The sequence below is a fragment of the Motacilla alba genome, chromosome 4, assembly GCF_015832195.1.
Source record: "Motacilla alba alba isolate MOTALB_02 chromosome 4, Motacilla_alba_V1.0_pri, whole genome shotgun sequence".
Classification (NCBI taxonomy): Eukaryota; Metazoa; Chordata; class Aves; order Passeriformes; family Motacillidae; genus Motacilla; species Motacilla alba.
Window position 1 is genome coordinate 25,109,400 of NC_052019.1, and position 16,209 is coordinate 25,125,608.

The 16,209-nt window shown below is 37.7% G+C and overlaps 1 protein-coding gene across 2 annotated transcripts in view; it reads right to left on the bottom strand.

Moving 5' to 3' along the window:
* Positions 1-16,209, bottom strand: part of GABRA4 (gamma-aminobutyric acid type A receptor subunit alpha4) — a 47,190-nt gene that overhangs the window by 13,392 nt on the left and 17,589 nt on the right. For both annotated transcript variants that reach the window (XM_038135702.1, XM_038135703.1), the window contains one exon: positions 15,781-16,040. In XM_038135702.1, coding sequence (XP_037991630.1) covers positions 15,781-16,040 — 260 coding nt within the window. The remainder of the gene's footprint in view (positions 1-15,780; positions 16,041-16,209) is intronic.

The window sequence follows — 16,209 nt, forward strand, 5'->3', positions numbered from 1 at the left end:
TTTCTGCTCAAGGAAACAGAGAAATCGAAGCTGAAAAGAAATCTAAACAAACAGTTAAACAAAAAAAATCACATCACTTGATAGCATTCCAATCATGACCAGAATGCTGGTCCCTAATCCTGTTAATTGCAGTACAAATCCATCACTGGCAATACCATTGGCCTGAATTTATCTGAAACTGTCACAGCTTTATGCCTGTTCATGCCTGATGTATTTGCCAGCTCACAGTTGATATATCAAAGAATCCCTTAAAATTTGAGTTTTCCTTCCTGCATAGAAGCATGTCAATCCCTTTTATTTATTATTCTGCATCTGCAATCCAAAGAAGCAGAGGACTAGAAGAAACACCAGAAGAAGCTGGTATTTCCTGAAACACACACTTATTTTACTGTTTGATAGAGAAGTCCGAGTCACTCTTTGGGAAGTGCAGAAGCACACACAGGTGTGAAAATAGGATATTTTCATACTAGGGCTGTCAATAACCCAGGAATAGTAAAGCCATTTTCAAGACTGCTAAATTGAAATGATAAAGTACAATCAGAACAGGGTTACATTTACTAGAGACTTGATAATACCTGGTGGAGTGCTGTATGTCACTTGAAGGCATGAAAAGCTAAGCAGATGGAAGTCATCAATGCTCACTGCCCAAAACATCTCTGTGCCATGGAGAAGCTGGCACTAGTCAATGAGAGGAGGTGAGTTTTATCTTTTATATGCAGATCCTTAGCCTGGCTTAGCTCAAATATGTCATCCACTGTAAAGCTCTCAAGCAGTGCCTGGGAAGCAAAAATCCACAGGCTGGGACAGGGGTTGCAAAGTAGACCTGCACTGGAATCAAGACATGTCTCGGTTTCTTCCTGCTCTCTGCCTACATTAGACAAGTTGCTTAGAAGTGCTGCTGCTGGAGAATTGAATTACCACACCTTCAGTCACTCCACATGCAACCATAAAGAATAGTCCAAAGAGCAAACCAATAAATTAGGTGCAATTAATTTACAGAGGCACCATTTTATGTTCTTGCTCACTTACACTGTCACCTGTTTTCAGTGACCATCTCAGTATATTTCCCTTTTGTGCACGATCATCTACAGACACAGGTAAGACAGACAGGTAACAGTCAGGCTCCTCACATTCCAGTCATCTCCATTTCTTTTGTAGGAACTTGTTTCCATCAATATATTTGCATAATACCTCATCTTCCTCCCCAGTTCAACTGTCATCTAAATGACCAAATCAGACCTATTGCTATGTATTCACTACTTATTTTCCATTACAGGCTCTATTCTAGAATAAAATTATCTATACTATTTCAAATGGCCAAAATGTGTATCTGTGTAAAAGCCTACTGGGCATTTGCTTTTTTGTTACTGACATGGAAAACTTCTAATACTTCAGAAACCTTAAGTTTAGAGAGAAACACAATTTTCTCATAATGTACGCATAAATGTACACATAAAGCCCGAATACATAACATTGTAAGATCAAAAAATAACACAGCATAACAAGCACGAAAAACGTGGGCACATTTTTTGTTAATTCTCTGGAAACCACCTTCCCATCACTCAGATCATGGAAGTCAGAAACGGCTTTTCTAACATTCTCCACAGAGAGTGTATCACAGACACCCAGTTGTTCTTGCACTGTAATAGTTTGTACTTGTGTTCTTGAGTAGAATCTTGCGCTTGAAAGGTACTAAATCAAGCATGCTCCTGGAGCACCCACATCCATGCCTTGTCAAAGCTGAGCAGAATGCACCCTCCTTGTCAGAGTGGCCTCAGCAGCACATTGACCATCACATCCCCTTATTTATCCTTTCCTTGCTCTTGTTTTACTCAAGACAATATCATTACAATAGCTCATTCTTGTAATTTAAAGCACTCAGGTGCTCTTTGTCGAGCTGTCCAGTTAAAAAATTTCTAGCAAAAGTTCTTATTACTGGTTTTATACATAGGGCTCTTATATATTTCTCTATTCAACATTGCAAAGATAACTCAGTTCTTCTACATTAGTTTATTTCTCCTCTGTACAGAAGCTATCTCACAACTCTACATCATTTGAAGATTAGTGACAAAGTAACTATAAAAATATCAAACAAGCCTGATTCTGTGGCAAGCCTTACTGACTCAAATTCTGTTGTAAAACATAGTAAAATACAATGCTCAGTTTGTGTTAGGATAACATTCCACAGTCATTTCAGTTATGGTACATACCCCTAGTAAAAGGATAATGTGATAATGACAATCTGACCAACAAAATTATAAATGTATGCAAAACACTTGCTACCTCCCAAAATTATTTCACTTTAACTCTTTCAAAACAACAGCAGAAAACACAAAACTACTACCTTTTAGTTTGAAAGCACTGACTAGGTTTGCATGACCTAGGGGCCACAGGGGTGGCTTCTGTCAGAAGCTGCCAGAATCCTCTCGTGTCTGACAAACAAGAACCTGCAGCCCAGGGAGGTTCCCATGCCAGACTGTGGAGCAGCCTGGTTTTGAAGGACTGCACTCCATGGAAGGGGCCTAGACTGCAGCAGCTCATGAAAACTGCAGAACCTGAGGAGGACTCACATTGGAAAAGTTAATGGAGGACTGTCTGCCCCAGGAGGGTCCTCACACTAGAGCAAGAGAAGAGTGTGAACATTCTTCCCACTGAGGAAGGAGTGGCAGAGATAACTTGTAATGAACTGACTCTAACTACCATTTCCCATCCCCTGAACCACTGTAGGGCAGGAGATAAATTCAGGAGTAAAATAAAGCACAGGAAAAAGCCTGCAGGGAAGACGTTTCAGGACTTAGTTTTTGTTTTCTCATTACCCTACTCTGCTTTGACTAGTGATAAACTAAAGTAATTTTCCCCAAGTTGAGTCTGTTTTGCCCACGATGGTGATTGGTGAGTGATCTCTCCCTGTCCTTATCTTGACCCATGAGCTTTTTGTGGTATTTTCTCTAGCCTGTGCAGTTTAGGAGAGGAGTGATAGAGCATCTCTGGTGGGCACCTGGTGTTCAGCCAGGGTCAACCCATTACAGGCACAAAAACAAGAAATGTAACATGAAAATCAAATAGGAGCCAAATGAAAATGCAAGCCAAGAAAGGAAGGGATTATCCAAGTAAGAATTCTTTTATGAGGGCAAGTCAGGAAACCACTCAATTGTCCCGAGCCAACAGGACTGCCGTGCTAGTCCAGACGGGGCTCCACAGGAAACACCGAGTGCACATTTTTCACATTCTCACTCTAGATTAAGAAAGGTTCTGATTTTCTGGAGGTATTTCAGTAAGACTTTTGGGAGACATTTAAAATTGTGTAGCTCAGGAATGCAAAATGGGAGCCTGTCTATGACACTGTGCAGCGCCAGGCTTAATAGATATGATAAAGATTGCTTGTCTATAAAACAACAAATTCTGCTTAGGTAAATGATGCCTCACCTTTTCTTTGAAACAGTCTATCCATCTGATAGGTCCAACCAATTGGTACAACCAATTCCACGCACACCAAAAACTCTGATCGTAACCACCACCAAATCAGAAGTTGTAAGTACTTTGCTCTGATATATCCTCCTTCAAGAGGAAACCTTCTTGCTACAGATCCTGTCAGGAGAATTCAGCCTCTGAACCTTTACTGGCAGAAACAGTATGGATGAATTGCAAAATTTTGGGTGATTTGAGTGCACAATTCCTGTCTGTGCATAATCAAAGTTCTCAAGAGCTCTGAGAACCCATATACTGTCCTAATTGTAAGACATCTTCATTTGCTAAAGGTCTGTGGTTGGCTGGGATACACTAATGTACACCTATTTTATTTTTAACAGCCAATATCAGCAACAGCGGAAACTAAATTCCAGCCCTGATGGAACTTCAAACATTTATCACCAAAACTTTGATCATGCCAGCGGTAGATAGGTGAGTGTAGTAAAGGAAAGGAATTGACTAAATGTGGAAAAATGCAGAGTACAGTCCTTTTCAGAAGAGATTGATAATCACTCCTCCTTTATATCCAAATGAATATTTCCTTAATAAATACAATTTAAAAAAGAAAACAAAACAAGAAACATGCTCAGTAAAACAGGTTTAGAAAACTCCCATCCTATGCAGAAGCATACTTCATTGAGGAGGAAGGAGGCTGTAGATAGGACAGAAGGTTTAAATTTAGTCAGACAAGTTTTGTCACATAGCATTCAATATGCAAAGATTTTTGAAGTATTTACTGCTTTAAAAGGCATTGAGATTTTGCTTTTGTTTTAAGTAGCACACACTATTTCTCATGCGTTTTATCTTTAAGAGAACTAAATTAGGGAAAGAATCATTGAATACAAATTCTTCCTATGTGTAATGTCCTGATGCAAGATGCCCTTTTGCTAGTACTAGAACAGAAAGTCTATTTAGCATGAAAATAGGACATCTATACCAACCTCCTTACATTTATGTGTAAAATGTGGTAACTAATGCTATATCCTTCCCTTTACCCATGCCATTATTCACATGCCATTAACCATGAATAATACAATGAAAGATGCTTTCAGCATAGTTTAGGATAAATCTATACAATTTAATAATAAATACTGTGGCAGATTTGTGAAGTAAGTTTGACGGTCAGCTTCTAAGACAGAATGTATAGAACAAACAAAAAAAAACTCTTCAACAAATCTATTGCCAAAAATCAACTCACACATCATTTACTTTTCCATTTAAGCTCAACTTTGATGGATACTGCTGTTTACTACAGCACTAAAATGATGCACAAATATGAGTCGATCTAAATTCTTCAATATTTAACATGGTTTGTACACCATAAACAGCTGCTCACATAATGTGGAAATTCTGAAACTATTTCTAAGTCTATGTAAGCCTCAACTTGAGCCAAAAAAATAAAGTACTGGATTGTTTTTTATGTATTACCAGTTTTTGACAAGCAAGGCAATTTTGCACTTCAATGAAGTCAAGATTGCAAATTTAGCACGGAGTGAAGTAGCGTGCAGCAGCTGAGCTGAGGTTCAAGGGAAGGGGATCATCAGCACAGCAATATGCAGTACTGAACTGACAAACTTAGTCATCTTGTTACAGAACAAAGAGAGCTGGTAACAACCACACTGCATATTTCCTATGATAAGGCCAACCTAGAATCCATAAAACAAACAAGAACATAATTTAAAAGCCACAAGCCATGTCCTGGGGAGAATGCAGCAATGATAAAAGTGATTACCAGGATGCCAGGGAAGTTGGTCCTTAGGACTTTATTTAAAAACAAAAGCTGTGAGAACACTGCAAGCTGTGAGAAACTCTTGTGTTGGTACAACATTGTACAGTCAGCTGTTTCATGCAACTCAAGAGCATCTTTCTGCAGCCTGTTAGTGCTCTACATAGCAACTTTAAATCAGTCTCTGTAATTTTAAATGTCTTCACAGTTTTTATGATGGGCACATCCTTTTGAGACGTGAATCCAAAATAAGCAGCTCTTACTGCCTGTGCTAACAGAGTATCAGTAGTACTCAGAATGGAAAATCCCCTTCTTAGGCTCTCTGATCACTAGGAAGCACAGCCATCATCAACTCCTGAAAAAGAGGTGCACATTAAAACTAGAGACATGTATTGGCAATATAATTCAGATGCATTCTTCTAATATTCCTCAGGATTCCTTGGAAAATAGCTCAGCAGTTATGGGGTTGGATACACAGACACATGTGAAGACCTGTGTCAGGCTCACCTTGTGACAGAGCTTCACAGCATCACTGTGCAGGATCCCAGGGCTGCTTTTGCACTGCTTGTTTACTAAAGTGGAGAGCTCACTGCTGCAGGTCAATACATTTTCTAGTTCACAACAGACCTTTGCCACAGATATCGCTAAAATGGTATCTCTTTCTGGGACTGAGGTAGTACAATACTTAAAGGAGTAAATTCAGTTTTCCCACAGCAGAATTCACAAGTCACACCACCACCATGTGGTACCAGTTCTAGTGGGAGAGAGAGCTAACACTTCGACATCCAGAAAGCAGCTGTCAAAGCTGGAGAGAAATGCCCTGGGTAGGATCACAGCCTAAATTACATGCCTTTGCAGAAGGAGCCACCCAACTGTATCCAGCGCTTCCAGCTCTGAGCGCTTTCCTGAGGCAAGACAGCTAAGTCACACATTAAAAGGAAACTCAGGAAAAGACTCAGTCCTCCTCTACTGTAAGCCAGCAACCAGGAAGGGAGCATGGGTTTCATGACAGGAGACCACTTCTCACATCTGCCCTGACTGTCGCAGGACATCAACACAGGCTTTTCACATCTCAAGCGTTTCCCCACCAGGCCACTGGATATCCTAGGACAAGTGATCATCCTTCCTTGATAGAGATGTTGCTTTCTTCACACTTCAATCTTGCCCTCCCATTGCAGTGCATGCACAGACAAGCTGGCTCCAGAATCAATTCCTTTCCTTCTCCATGGCCCCATAATAATTATTCAACATAATGAGAGCAGCTTCAATAGAACTCAACACGCCAAGGACTACCTAGCAGTCTGGCTACTAATCTAATTCTCCAGTATTGAAAAGGCAGGACTCAAGTCTGCTCAGACTCCTACATGGGATTTATAGGCATGCTGGCCACCGAGTTGAAAAGGGGTAGGTATGCACCTAAGATGCATGGCAAACACTTAAGAAGGAGCAAGTCAGTTTTGTACATGCCAGGGAAATTTAGTAATCAAGCCCTTCAGGTGCCTAATCACCATTTTGCATACTTCATCTCTCTAAGTAAAAAACAAAACCCAAACACAAAATCAACCAGACAAAAAAAAATCTTCCTGAAAAGGGCACCACAATCAAAGCAGTTTTAAAATTGCAAAGAATTTTAATTGTTTATTAGAATAATCAGGCATGTAACAACAAGGTGTTAGTAGAATGGAATCAAAACTGATACACCAATAAACACCTTTATGCTCTTCTGTTAATTTTCCAAGGATACAATTAGCATCTTTCATGACAGCACTACTAAAACATGAATGAGACAAAGGTCAATTAATATAGAGGAGTGACAGAAATGTATTATATGAGAGCATGGGCTTCCCAAACTGGGAGAATTCAATTAATCCAAGCAAAAATTCATTCAAAAATTGGAAGGCTTAGAGCAACCAAAGTCTGACATCAGTTACTATTTAGCTGCAACAACAAAATTGTTTGTATGATAATTTAGTAATATTTTACTATTAAAATCTACCATAGTGGTTTTTATCCTTACTAATCCTTCCTGAGAAAACAGTCTGTTCTTCTGGGAGGACATTGTATAGCCTGCCAAATCCACACTATTTGACATTTATCAGGGAAGCAGCATGTTGTCATCAGTGTAAATAATGCTGCTTGTCCCAAATCCCACTGAGTAACCATATTGACCTGCTGTGCGCAAAAGCAAAACTTGGAGGAGAAATCTACCCTGGTTTACTACCATGTTGCAGAGCCAGTCAATCAGAATTTTACTGGAATAATACTAGAGACTTTGAACTGCCTTATAGAGCCCTGGAATATAGCCAAGTAAAAGCTCCACCTGCCACAAAATACAATGAATTCTAGTCCCTAGCTCTAGCAGTGCAGAGAGCGGTGCAAATTATTTGGAAAGAAAAAACAAATGAGAGATAGAAAAAGAGCCAATTCAATATCCACTCTACTTATTTTGCAATCTGAATCATTTTATGGGAGGGGGAAAGAGGCAAGAAGAGCACTCCATTCTAGGTTCTACCACTAGACAGGCATAAAAGTGCACAAAACATAAATTACAAAAATCTTTTTTACATAAATGGATGGCAAATTTATGCCAATAAACCCATCCACCTGTGTGCTGCCTAAAAGCCTTACACATGCAAACGTGTATGCACTGGTGCACACAATTCTTTAAGATTTTATTTATATTAAGACAAAATGAAAGAACTGAAAACAAAACTATGGTGGGGAGCAAACCTATTAGCCTAAGTCGTGTCCTAATGAACTGTGGAGGTGATTTGTGTGACATCTCTGAAAGGAAGAAGAATGGCTGATTAGGAACCAAGGACCTTAGTTATTTTCTGTAACTTTCAAATTTCATTGACCTTAAAGCTACAGTGAAATTTGCTTTAGTAGTTTGCTGAAAGTGCTTTGAACACTCATTGCCTTGTAGATTTTCCCAAGCCTCTCAATGCTTATTTCTTCTGATTCCAAATTTCCAAGTGTTAAAATAAAGTCAGCCAGAAATCTTACACACAGCTGGAAAATTCAAATGTGATTTGGTGTCATTGGATGCACCAGTATTGAAAACTTTGTGGAGGGGAAACAAAAGTAATATTTAAATTTAAAACCATGAAAAGGTTTAAGCAGAAAATATGAAGAGTCTTGCGTTCAGAGACATCATTTCATACTAACCATCGCAGGGAAAAGTATAAACTCCCCAACAATTTTCAGTGTAAGGGTTGATGCTGGACAATCTGAAAATTTTACCCCTATCACCATAAAGAATGGCCCTTGACTTGGTGTTTTTGAAATCCTATCACATATTTTCTGATTACATAACATTTCCCTCTACAAAAAAAAGATTTTTAAAAGGGAAGAAATTGACATTATATCAATAGAAGACCTATCTGAATGCCTGCAACTGGTACTGGCAGGAAAACAACTTATTATTAAACAGAAACACACACTGTACCTTCTAATAAAAAAAAAAACATAAGGAATATAGTTTTTTGGAGCATGGCAGTCTTTTTGTTTTTCTAGTAGATCACAATGACAGAGAAAGACGTTCACACACATTTTTGGAATTTAAAACAACAGGATATACTGTATTTTTAAATAACTGCATTACGCTTTGGTTTCCAAAAAGAAGCCTTATCCTAATACTATTTAAATACTAAACAGTATCTAAATACTATTTAAATAAAGTCTTCCACTACTTAGAGTAAACACTGTCAGGTATTTTAGCATCAGATGAGTAACAGCCAAGTATTATTATTATTTATATTTCCTGGTCTACTTTGTGACAGTTCATTCTATTACTTACAGGAAATTGAGGAGTGATCAGTTGTAAGATTTCCTAATAAGGCTTGGAGAAGATAGCACTCCAGAAGGATTTTTTGTTATCCACCAGGTGCTGCAACTAAACTCCTGCTTCTTTTTGTACATATTGAAAAAAAAAGTCACAACAAACACAAGCTCTCCCCCAAAAAAACATTTGCACTACAATAAGAAAAAATTTCATTGTCTACCTTTAAATCCCAACAGTTTTGATCAAGCACCCCACCATTTTCTATCTTCACTATAACTGAATTCTGGAACTGAGTGGAGTTTACAGTCCAGTTGGGTCAGAATCTAGTCACAAATCCCATACTACATTGCTTACTTCCATTAATTACTCTGCTCACTTTGCAATAGAGAAATGTCTCTACTAACAGTACAAATTCATTCCACAACCTGAGCATGTTAAAGGTAGAGTAATATCAGGTTGTTGAAGAAAGACAAAATTTTTTAATATAGCACTTTAGTTTGTGCTATTTAAAAAGAAATATTATGTGAAATATTAAACTAAAATTTTATATTTTATGTATCTCATGTATGCACAAGTCATATTGTTTGAGTCCATTTTTAGCTTTATACATTATGAACAGTGATCAGTAGAACTAAGTCTAGTGAACCAAGTAAAAAAATAAAGACAAACAAAAAAAACCCCAAACAAACAAAAAAATCCAAAAAAACAACCAAACCAAAAACCCAAAAAAGAAACAAACCAAACAAAAAAACCCAAAAAAACCCATACAATCAAAACCAATAGCAAAAAAGGCCCAATGAATGCACAAACCCACCCCCCCAAAAAAAAACCCTAAAAAAAAAACTCACCCAAAAACTGCACCAAAAAACAAAGCAGCAAAACAACAAAAGGCAAATATAATCAAGAAAGCATAAAAAGCCCCGCAAAACATTGTACATGAGCATCACAGGTAACAAAAATTTTCACTAACAATTTTGGATCTATCTTCAGGTATCCAAAAATTGAAACTTCCCACTAAGTCACTGCAACCTTCTCCAGGTGTCTAATCTCTCCTGTCTCTCAAGCAGCATTCAGTACAAAATGTGCCAGTTGTTTATGACCTGCACCCACTCTTATCCTATTTAAACCTGATACTAGCATATCTTGACTGTAAATCATCAACAATAAAAATGTTGACTAATGAAATTAGAGCAGCAGAAAACTGTTGACATGTCAAAGAAATTGTTCAATGGCACAGCAGCCTCCATTTGTATGGTCCTGTACTTATATTTAGATGAGCTCGATGCATTTCTCAAGCCTGACTTCCTTCATTAGGATCTGAGTTTTAAATGCCACTGCCCTAAAAAACCCAAACTGCAGCACCCTAGGCAGTGGAGAAGTAGTGAAGTAGAAAAAAATGGTCATTATATTTAAAAACTGAAATGATGTCCTAACTGCAGGACTGTTTAAGTCACACAAGGGAGATAGGCTGTGCATCCACATAAGGAGTCCAGTAACCAGACCTGTGGTCCAAGTGTTGCCATCAAGACCAAGCTGCTCTTCAAATACTTTAATTCATGTATGAGGCAGGAGAGTTTAGCTCCACTTCACTATTGCTGGGACAAAGGAAGATATTATTCTACTACTCCAAGGAAGGAGCAAAGTAAGTAAGTGGTACTGCTCTGGGTCTGGTAGGTTTTTTGTACCTCTCCATTACATCTGTGTATTCAAATAGAAGTTTTGGTCCAGAGGTTAAAATTTTCAGTTTCACTTAAAGTGATACTATAGACACAAGAGTGTATCTGCTGGTATCTCACCATTAATCAACCTCAGGGATTAAGAACAACAACAACAAAAAAAAAGGCACACTAAAAAAAAAAGTATCCTACCTATAGTCTCAAGATTGTATGCAGCCCATCAGAACAATTTATCAGGCCCAATCTTTGTTCTCTAAGTCAGGAGTTCAGGGAACAGAGCTGGCCATCAGTCAGATTAATTGCTCTTGATGTCTGTTGACCAAGGGCTGTCAAAGGATTTCCACTTTTCTCTCATCCCACCACATAACTTGAGCTGTGCCCATAAATGACTAAAAGATAAATATTTCATACCACAGAAAATACATTTGAATCACACAAAAGCAGTATGCAGGTTGTCCACATGTAAACTTGCGAGGTGGATTCCAGTCACATAGCACCCAAGCAAGGAGAGGAGTGTGTGCCTAAGTGGCAAAGAACAGTTTGACCCCCGAGTTCCCCCATTAGACGCTACAGGACTTGCTAAGGACAAGATGACATTTAACTGTCTTCAGAAAAGAGGAAGAAAAATTGAGAGTCACAACCTACTTGTGGCTGAGTTTGAAGAAATAATTCCATTCAAAAGGGTTTTTTTGAGTCTGACCTGATTTTTCCTGAGTTTCACACTCTTTTAACAAACAGCTGAGGTTGAAGCTCATGTTACCACTATTTAGGAATCTATTTTTTGAAGACTACTTTTCAGTAGCATTCTTTATCTCCAAAACTGGGTAGGTCTTTAAAAATAAACTTCATAGGAATACAGTGAAAAGGAAATAGTACAGAAGCATAAAAATAGACTCAGGAGTCCAATAACAAACTATAAATCATTCATTTCTATCACACATTGACTTGCAGCAATATTTCAGCTTATACTAACAAAAGCAGTTCAGAACATTTAGGGTTAGATTCATTCCTTCTAAACAGAAAGCACTTTAACTTGCTCCCAAAACAAACAAATCACAGGTAAACAAGGTTTAAGTTACCTCTCTTGGGTTAGACATATTTCAGTGCTATCCTGTTGTGCCTGACAGAAAGTCTGTCCAAGTCCCTCGTGAACTCAAGCCAGACCTCAAAAAAGCTTGGGTCCTACTCCTGGGATGCCTTCTTCAGACCTGCACTCCTCCTCATTGAAACACATTCATTTTGTATCAAGAAGTTAAAGACAAGAAGAGTTTAAATAGGGTAGGCAGGGGAAGGAGTATAAAAAAAAATGTTGAAGATTACCATGGCTAAAGTCAAAACAAGTGATAAAGAAACACAAACTGCATCTGCAGCTATTGCAGGCTTGCTCCTGCTACCCTCAGCCCAGTAAATTAGCTTGATGCCAGGATTTTTTTCTTGGAATTAACACAGTTTAGACTACTTAGCTAGCCTCTGAACTGCATTTAATGCTTATTTTAATCCATATATTAACCAGAAACACCCATCATGTGGCTCCAAAAAAGTAAATATAATTACATAAGAGAATAACTTAGAAAAACAGATAGCCCACATTTTCTACAGTAAAGATTTATTGGTTCTAGTGAAGAAATATATAACATGAAGTAATATATCCAAATCATTTGATCATAATGACAGATGATAGGAGTTTCCTTTGATCCAAGACAACTATAAAAGTTGTTTTGACCGAAAAGAGAAAAATTACTCATCATTAAAAATTCTAATTAGCATGAGTAATATATTAACTGATTCAATACAGAAAACCCATTTTGATTCTATGGCAAGAAATTGGTCAAAGATACCCCTGTGAAAAAAGGACTTCTAACAATGTGCAATTTATCTTTACCAAAGTTCACTATGAATATGCCTAATTTCTTATATCACCAGATAGAAAAAATCTTCATATTATATAGCTAATCTAGGCTCATAGCCCAACTTGCTCCCTTACAGAATCTTTTAAGGACAATCTCACCATGTTACTTGAGGAAAAAAAAAAAAAAAGAAGATCAAATGCATGAAACCATCCAGTTAATAACACAGAATCAATAGCTCATAAAACAAAACCCTTATTTAAAAGTATAATGTCACCATGTTTGTTTTCCTTAACAACCTCAACTGCTCCATAATTTTTCAGGGGACATATACAGATGGCACCTCAATTGCAAAAAAAAGTGAGCAGAGACACCTGTATGCCATTTCAAGGTAGGCTAAAGTATGGGGCTAATAGGCTTAAGGCAGGGATCTCCCCTCCCAGCTAGTAGAAGATCCAATACCCATTGCAAATGGTGAGATATTCAACAGAAAGAACTGTAAGGATCAGATATTCAGGTATTTTCTTTCCCAGCAAGAACATACTTCCTTTCTGGGCTAAGTGAAAATTTTTAATTTTGGGAGACTAGAAAATTTAGTATTATAGGCAAAGTCTGTTTGAAAAAAAGTTCAGGTTTAATATACAACATTTCCTTGAGCTCTGGCAATTGTACTGCTACCAACAGAATTTCTATCACAACAGGGCCAGCACAGCACAGATTTTTTTTAAATACTAACTGGGTGTATCATTTATCTATTGAGAAAAAATGTATAGATTTACATTAAGAAACACTGCTTACAAATTACATGCTGCAGTCTGGCTATTGTCCTGCATTCTTTGTGCACCACAAACTCATCACCAATCTCAGTACCAAGGAAACTGAGACTTCATTATCAGCACTGACTAGACAGTATTTGTGCAGAAAAAAAGTCAGATTCATTATAGGAAATAAAGAAATAATTCAATAATAATATAATGACAAAATATAAAATCATATAATACATAATAATAAGGAATTTTTAAAAACCTAGATTAGTCCTTAAAAGAAAAATATAGCAAGGAGTATTTTACATGTCAGGTTGAAAAACAGGGTGTATCATCCATGTTAGGTTCTAGAGAATTAGAGCAGCAATCCTAGCTTCTGTTCTGCACAGTGGGAGACCAGAAGCAATCCCCCAGTCATAGAAAGGATTGCACAATAGTTAAGCCTTTATTAACAGTAGCTGTGGGCTCACCTTGGACACCTATCTTGGAAGAGCAAAGTCTCAAATCTTAGTATAGGCAGAATTAAGAAGAAACCCTTGAAAAAAAATAACAGTTCAAGGTACAATCAACACTGTCACTCACTTACATATTCATAACATTAATGTGTAACCCCTTGAGTAGATTATTCCCTTGAGTGCTTTCAAAATCTCCCAGTCTGTAAGAATGTTTCCACATTTATCCCAGCAGTATTAATTAAGCAGTGGAATGCAACTCTTCACATCTCATTTTATCTATCTTTCAAGTTGAAAGATGATGTGTGTTCTGTTGCTGCTGTTTTGTTTTTTTTTTTAATAATAGCAATAGTAATAATAAGAAGAACAATAGGAAAAAAGAAAAGAGAAAGAGGAATTCCTCCAAAATGTGTATAAATGGCTAAGCATTACACACTACTAACTTCAAACAATTCCATCCATGAATCAAAAGAGTTCTTTGAAGCCTCCATGAGAATAAGTTTTATTAAGCTATCTGAGTAAACTACTGGTTTTCCTATTGTTTAAAATAAAATCTAATAAATAAACGTAGGATTAAACTGTTCTTAAGTAATTTATTTTCCTAGGTATCCAAATAAAACCTATCACCAAAAGCAGTATTTACTTTCACTCCTCAGGAGCAGCCAAGATACTCTACTAAACTTCATGCTGCACAGTCAAGAAGCTTAGCATAAGCTCATAGCACTAATGCCTCTGTGTACAAGGTGAACTACGTGCTACTATAAACGTATTTCTTGGTTCCTGTCTCTTACCAGCAGGAGTGACAAATTACAAACTCTTCGGGAGCATATCTATCCTTTTAAGCAGAAACAGGAGCTAACATAACAACACAGCCAGGAGATTGAAAACAGTATCTACAGTAGGAGAGCAAAGAAGAGGAAGAAAAATGGAAGTGGGTGGACAGCAGCTGTGCAGCGATAGAAAATGGAAGGGGTGGGAAGGCAAAAATGAGAAGATGAATTGGGAAGGAGACAAACGAGATGTGAAAAGAGACAGAAGACAAAATTAACAAAAGTTAGTCTAAAACTGCTCTTCTTAAATCCTGGCTCAGCCAAAGGAAATTACAAAGTCAGCCTGACAGGAAGAGTAAGTAAATCACAATGATGCTGTCAGCGTCTCACTTCTTGAGTGGTGCTGCCAAGAGCCAGTCACGGCCCACTGCATGGCTGGGACAGGTGCTGCAGTGGCTTTGTTAGCTACATGTCTCATGAACAGCTGCTTCAGAGAGTAAGCAGCATTTATTGGGAAGGGGAAAAGAGAGGAAAGGGTAATCATGAGAGAGCCCAACTGGCAATGAGATTGAGCCCTTATTAGCTAGTCCACACACTAGAACAACTCCCCCATGAGTCACACTTAATCCAAAGCATTAGGAAAGCAGACAAGCATTTTGTTAAAGAGAACCACAAAAACTTAACAGGAATTGACATGAACTACTGTGCAAAGATACACAAATTACAGTAAAATTATATGTATGGTAGACAAAAAGTTTTCATCCAATGGCCTTCAAAAATTCCTGTAATTTTAATATATAAAGAAAGAAAACTCTTGGTAGGCAACACATGCAATGCAAGGAGACGTTTAGGGAAGTGGGTACAGCTGCAATGCTTCAACATATTTCAATTCATTAAAGATACTAGCCACACAGAATAACGTGATGCCCTTATAAACTGCAATACTTGGCCTGTACAATCAGTCCATACAGAATCAATGTGGAAAAGGAAACTAAGTTTCCTCAAGATTCCCATCCTAACTGACCTTCACCAAAACACAAACATAGAAGAGACTACACATATGGATGGACATAATTGCCACCTCGCCCCTGAGTTTATTCAATAACACAAATAAGAATTAAATGATGTTTTACAGGTTTCTATAATTGAATATAGTGTAGTATTAGCCTTCCATTAATCTGATGTACAACGCCTCATTAGCTCAAAGGGAGCCTGGGAGGAAGCTAAAGGCCAATTTTTACTGTGAAACACTACCAAAAATACAGAAAATGTTTGTGTAAGCTGGAAACATACCGTGAAAGTCTCTTCTGTACTTCTTTTCCTTTGTACTGGAGCAACTGGAAATTCAAGAAGAGACTTGACTGTCTTCCTTTTGGCTTTTTCCATTTGAATGTTAGTAAAATAGTTGACAGCAGCAAACTCAATCAGAGCAGAGAACACAAAGGCAAAGCAAACTGCTATGAACCAGTCCATGGCAGTAGCATAGGATACTTTTGGCAGTGAATGTCTTGCACTGATGCTCAGCGTCGTCATTGTCAACACTGTGGTTATTCCTTAAAAGAAAATAAAGCAAAAGAACTGTTGAATCAAAGTAAAACAAAGCAAGAACTGGCAAGCACCTTCAAAGAAAGAATTTTAAATCACATATGAGTCGTTCTCTGCTGCTTGTGAATACTGCATCAGATTTAAGTCATGGCAAGCATCACATATCCATGAGCAGCT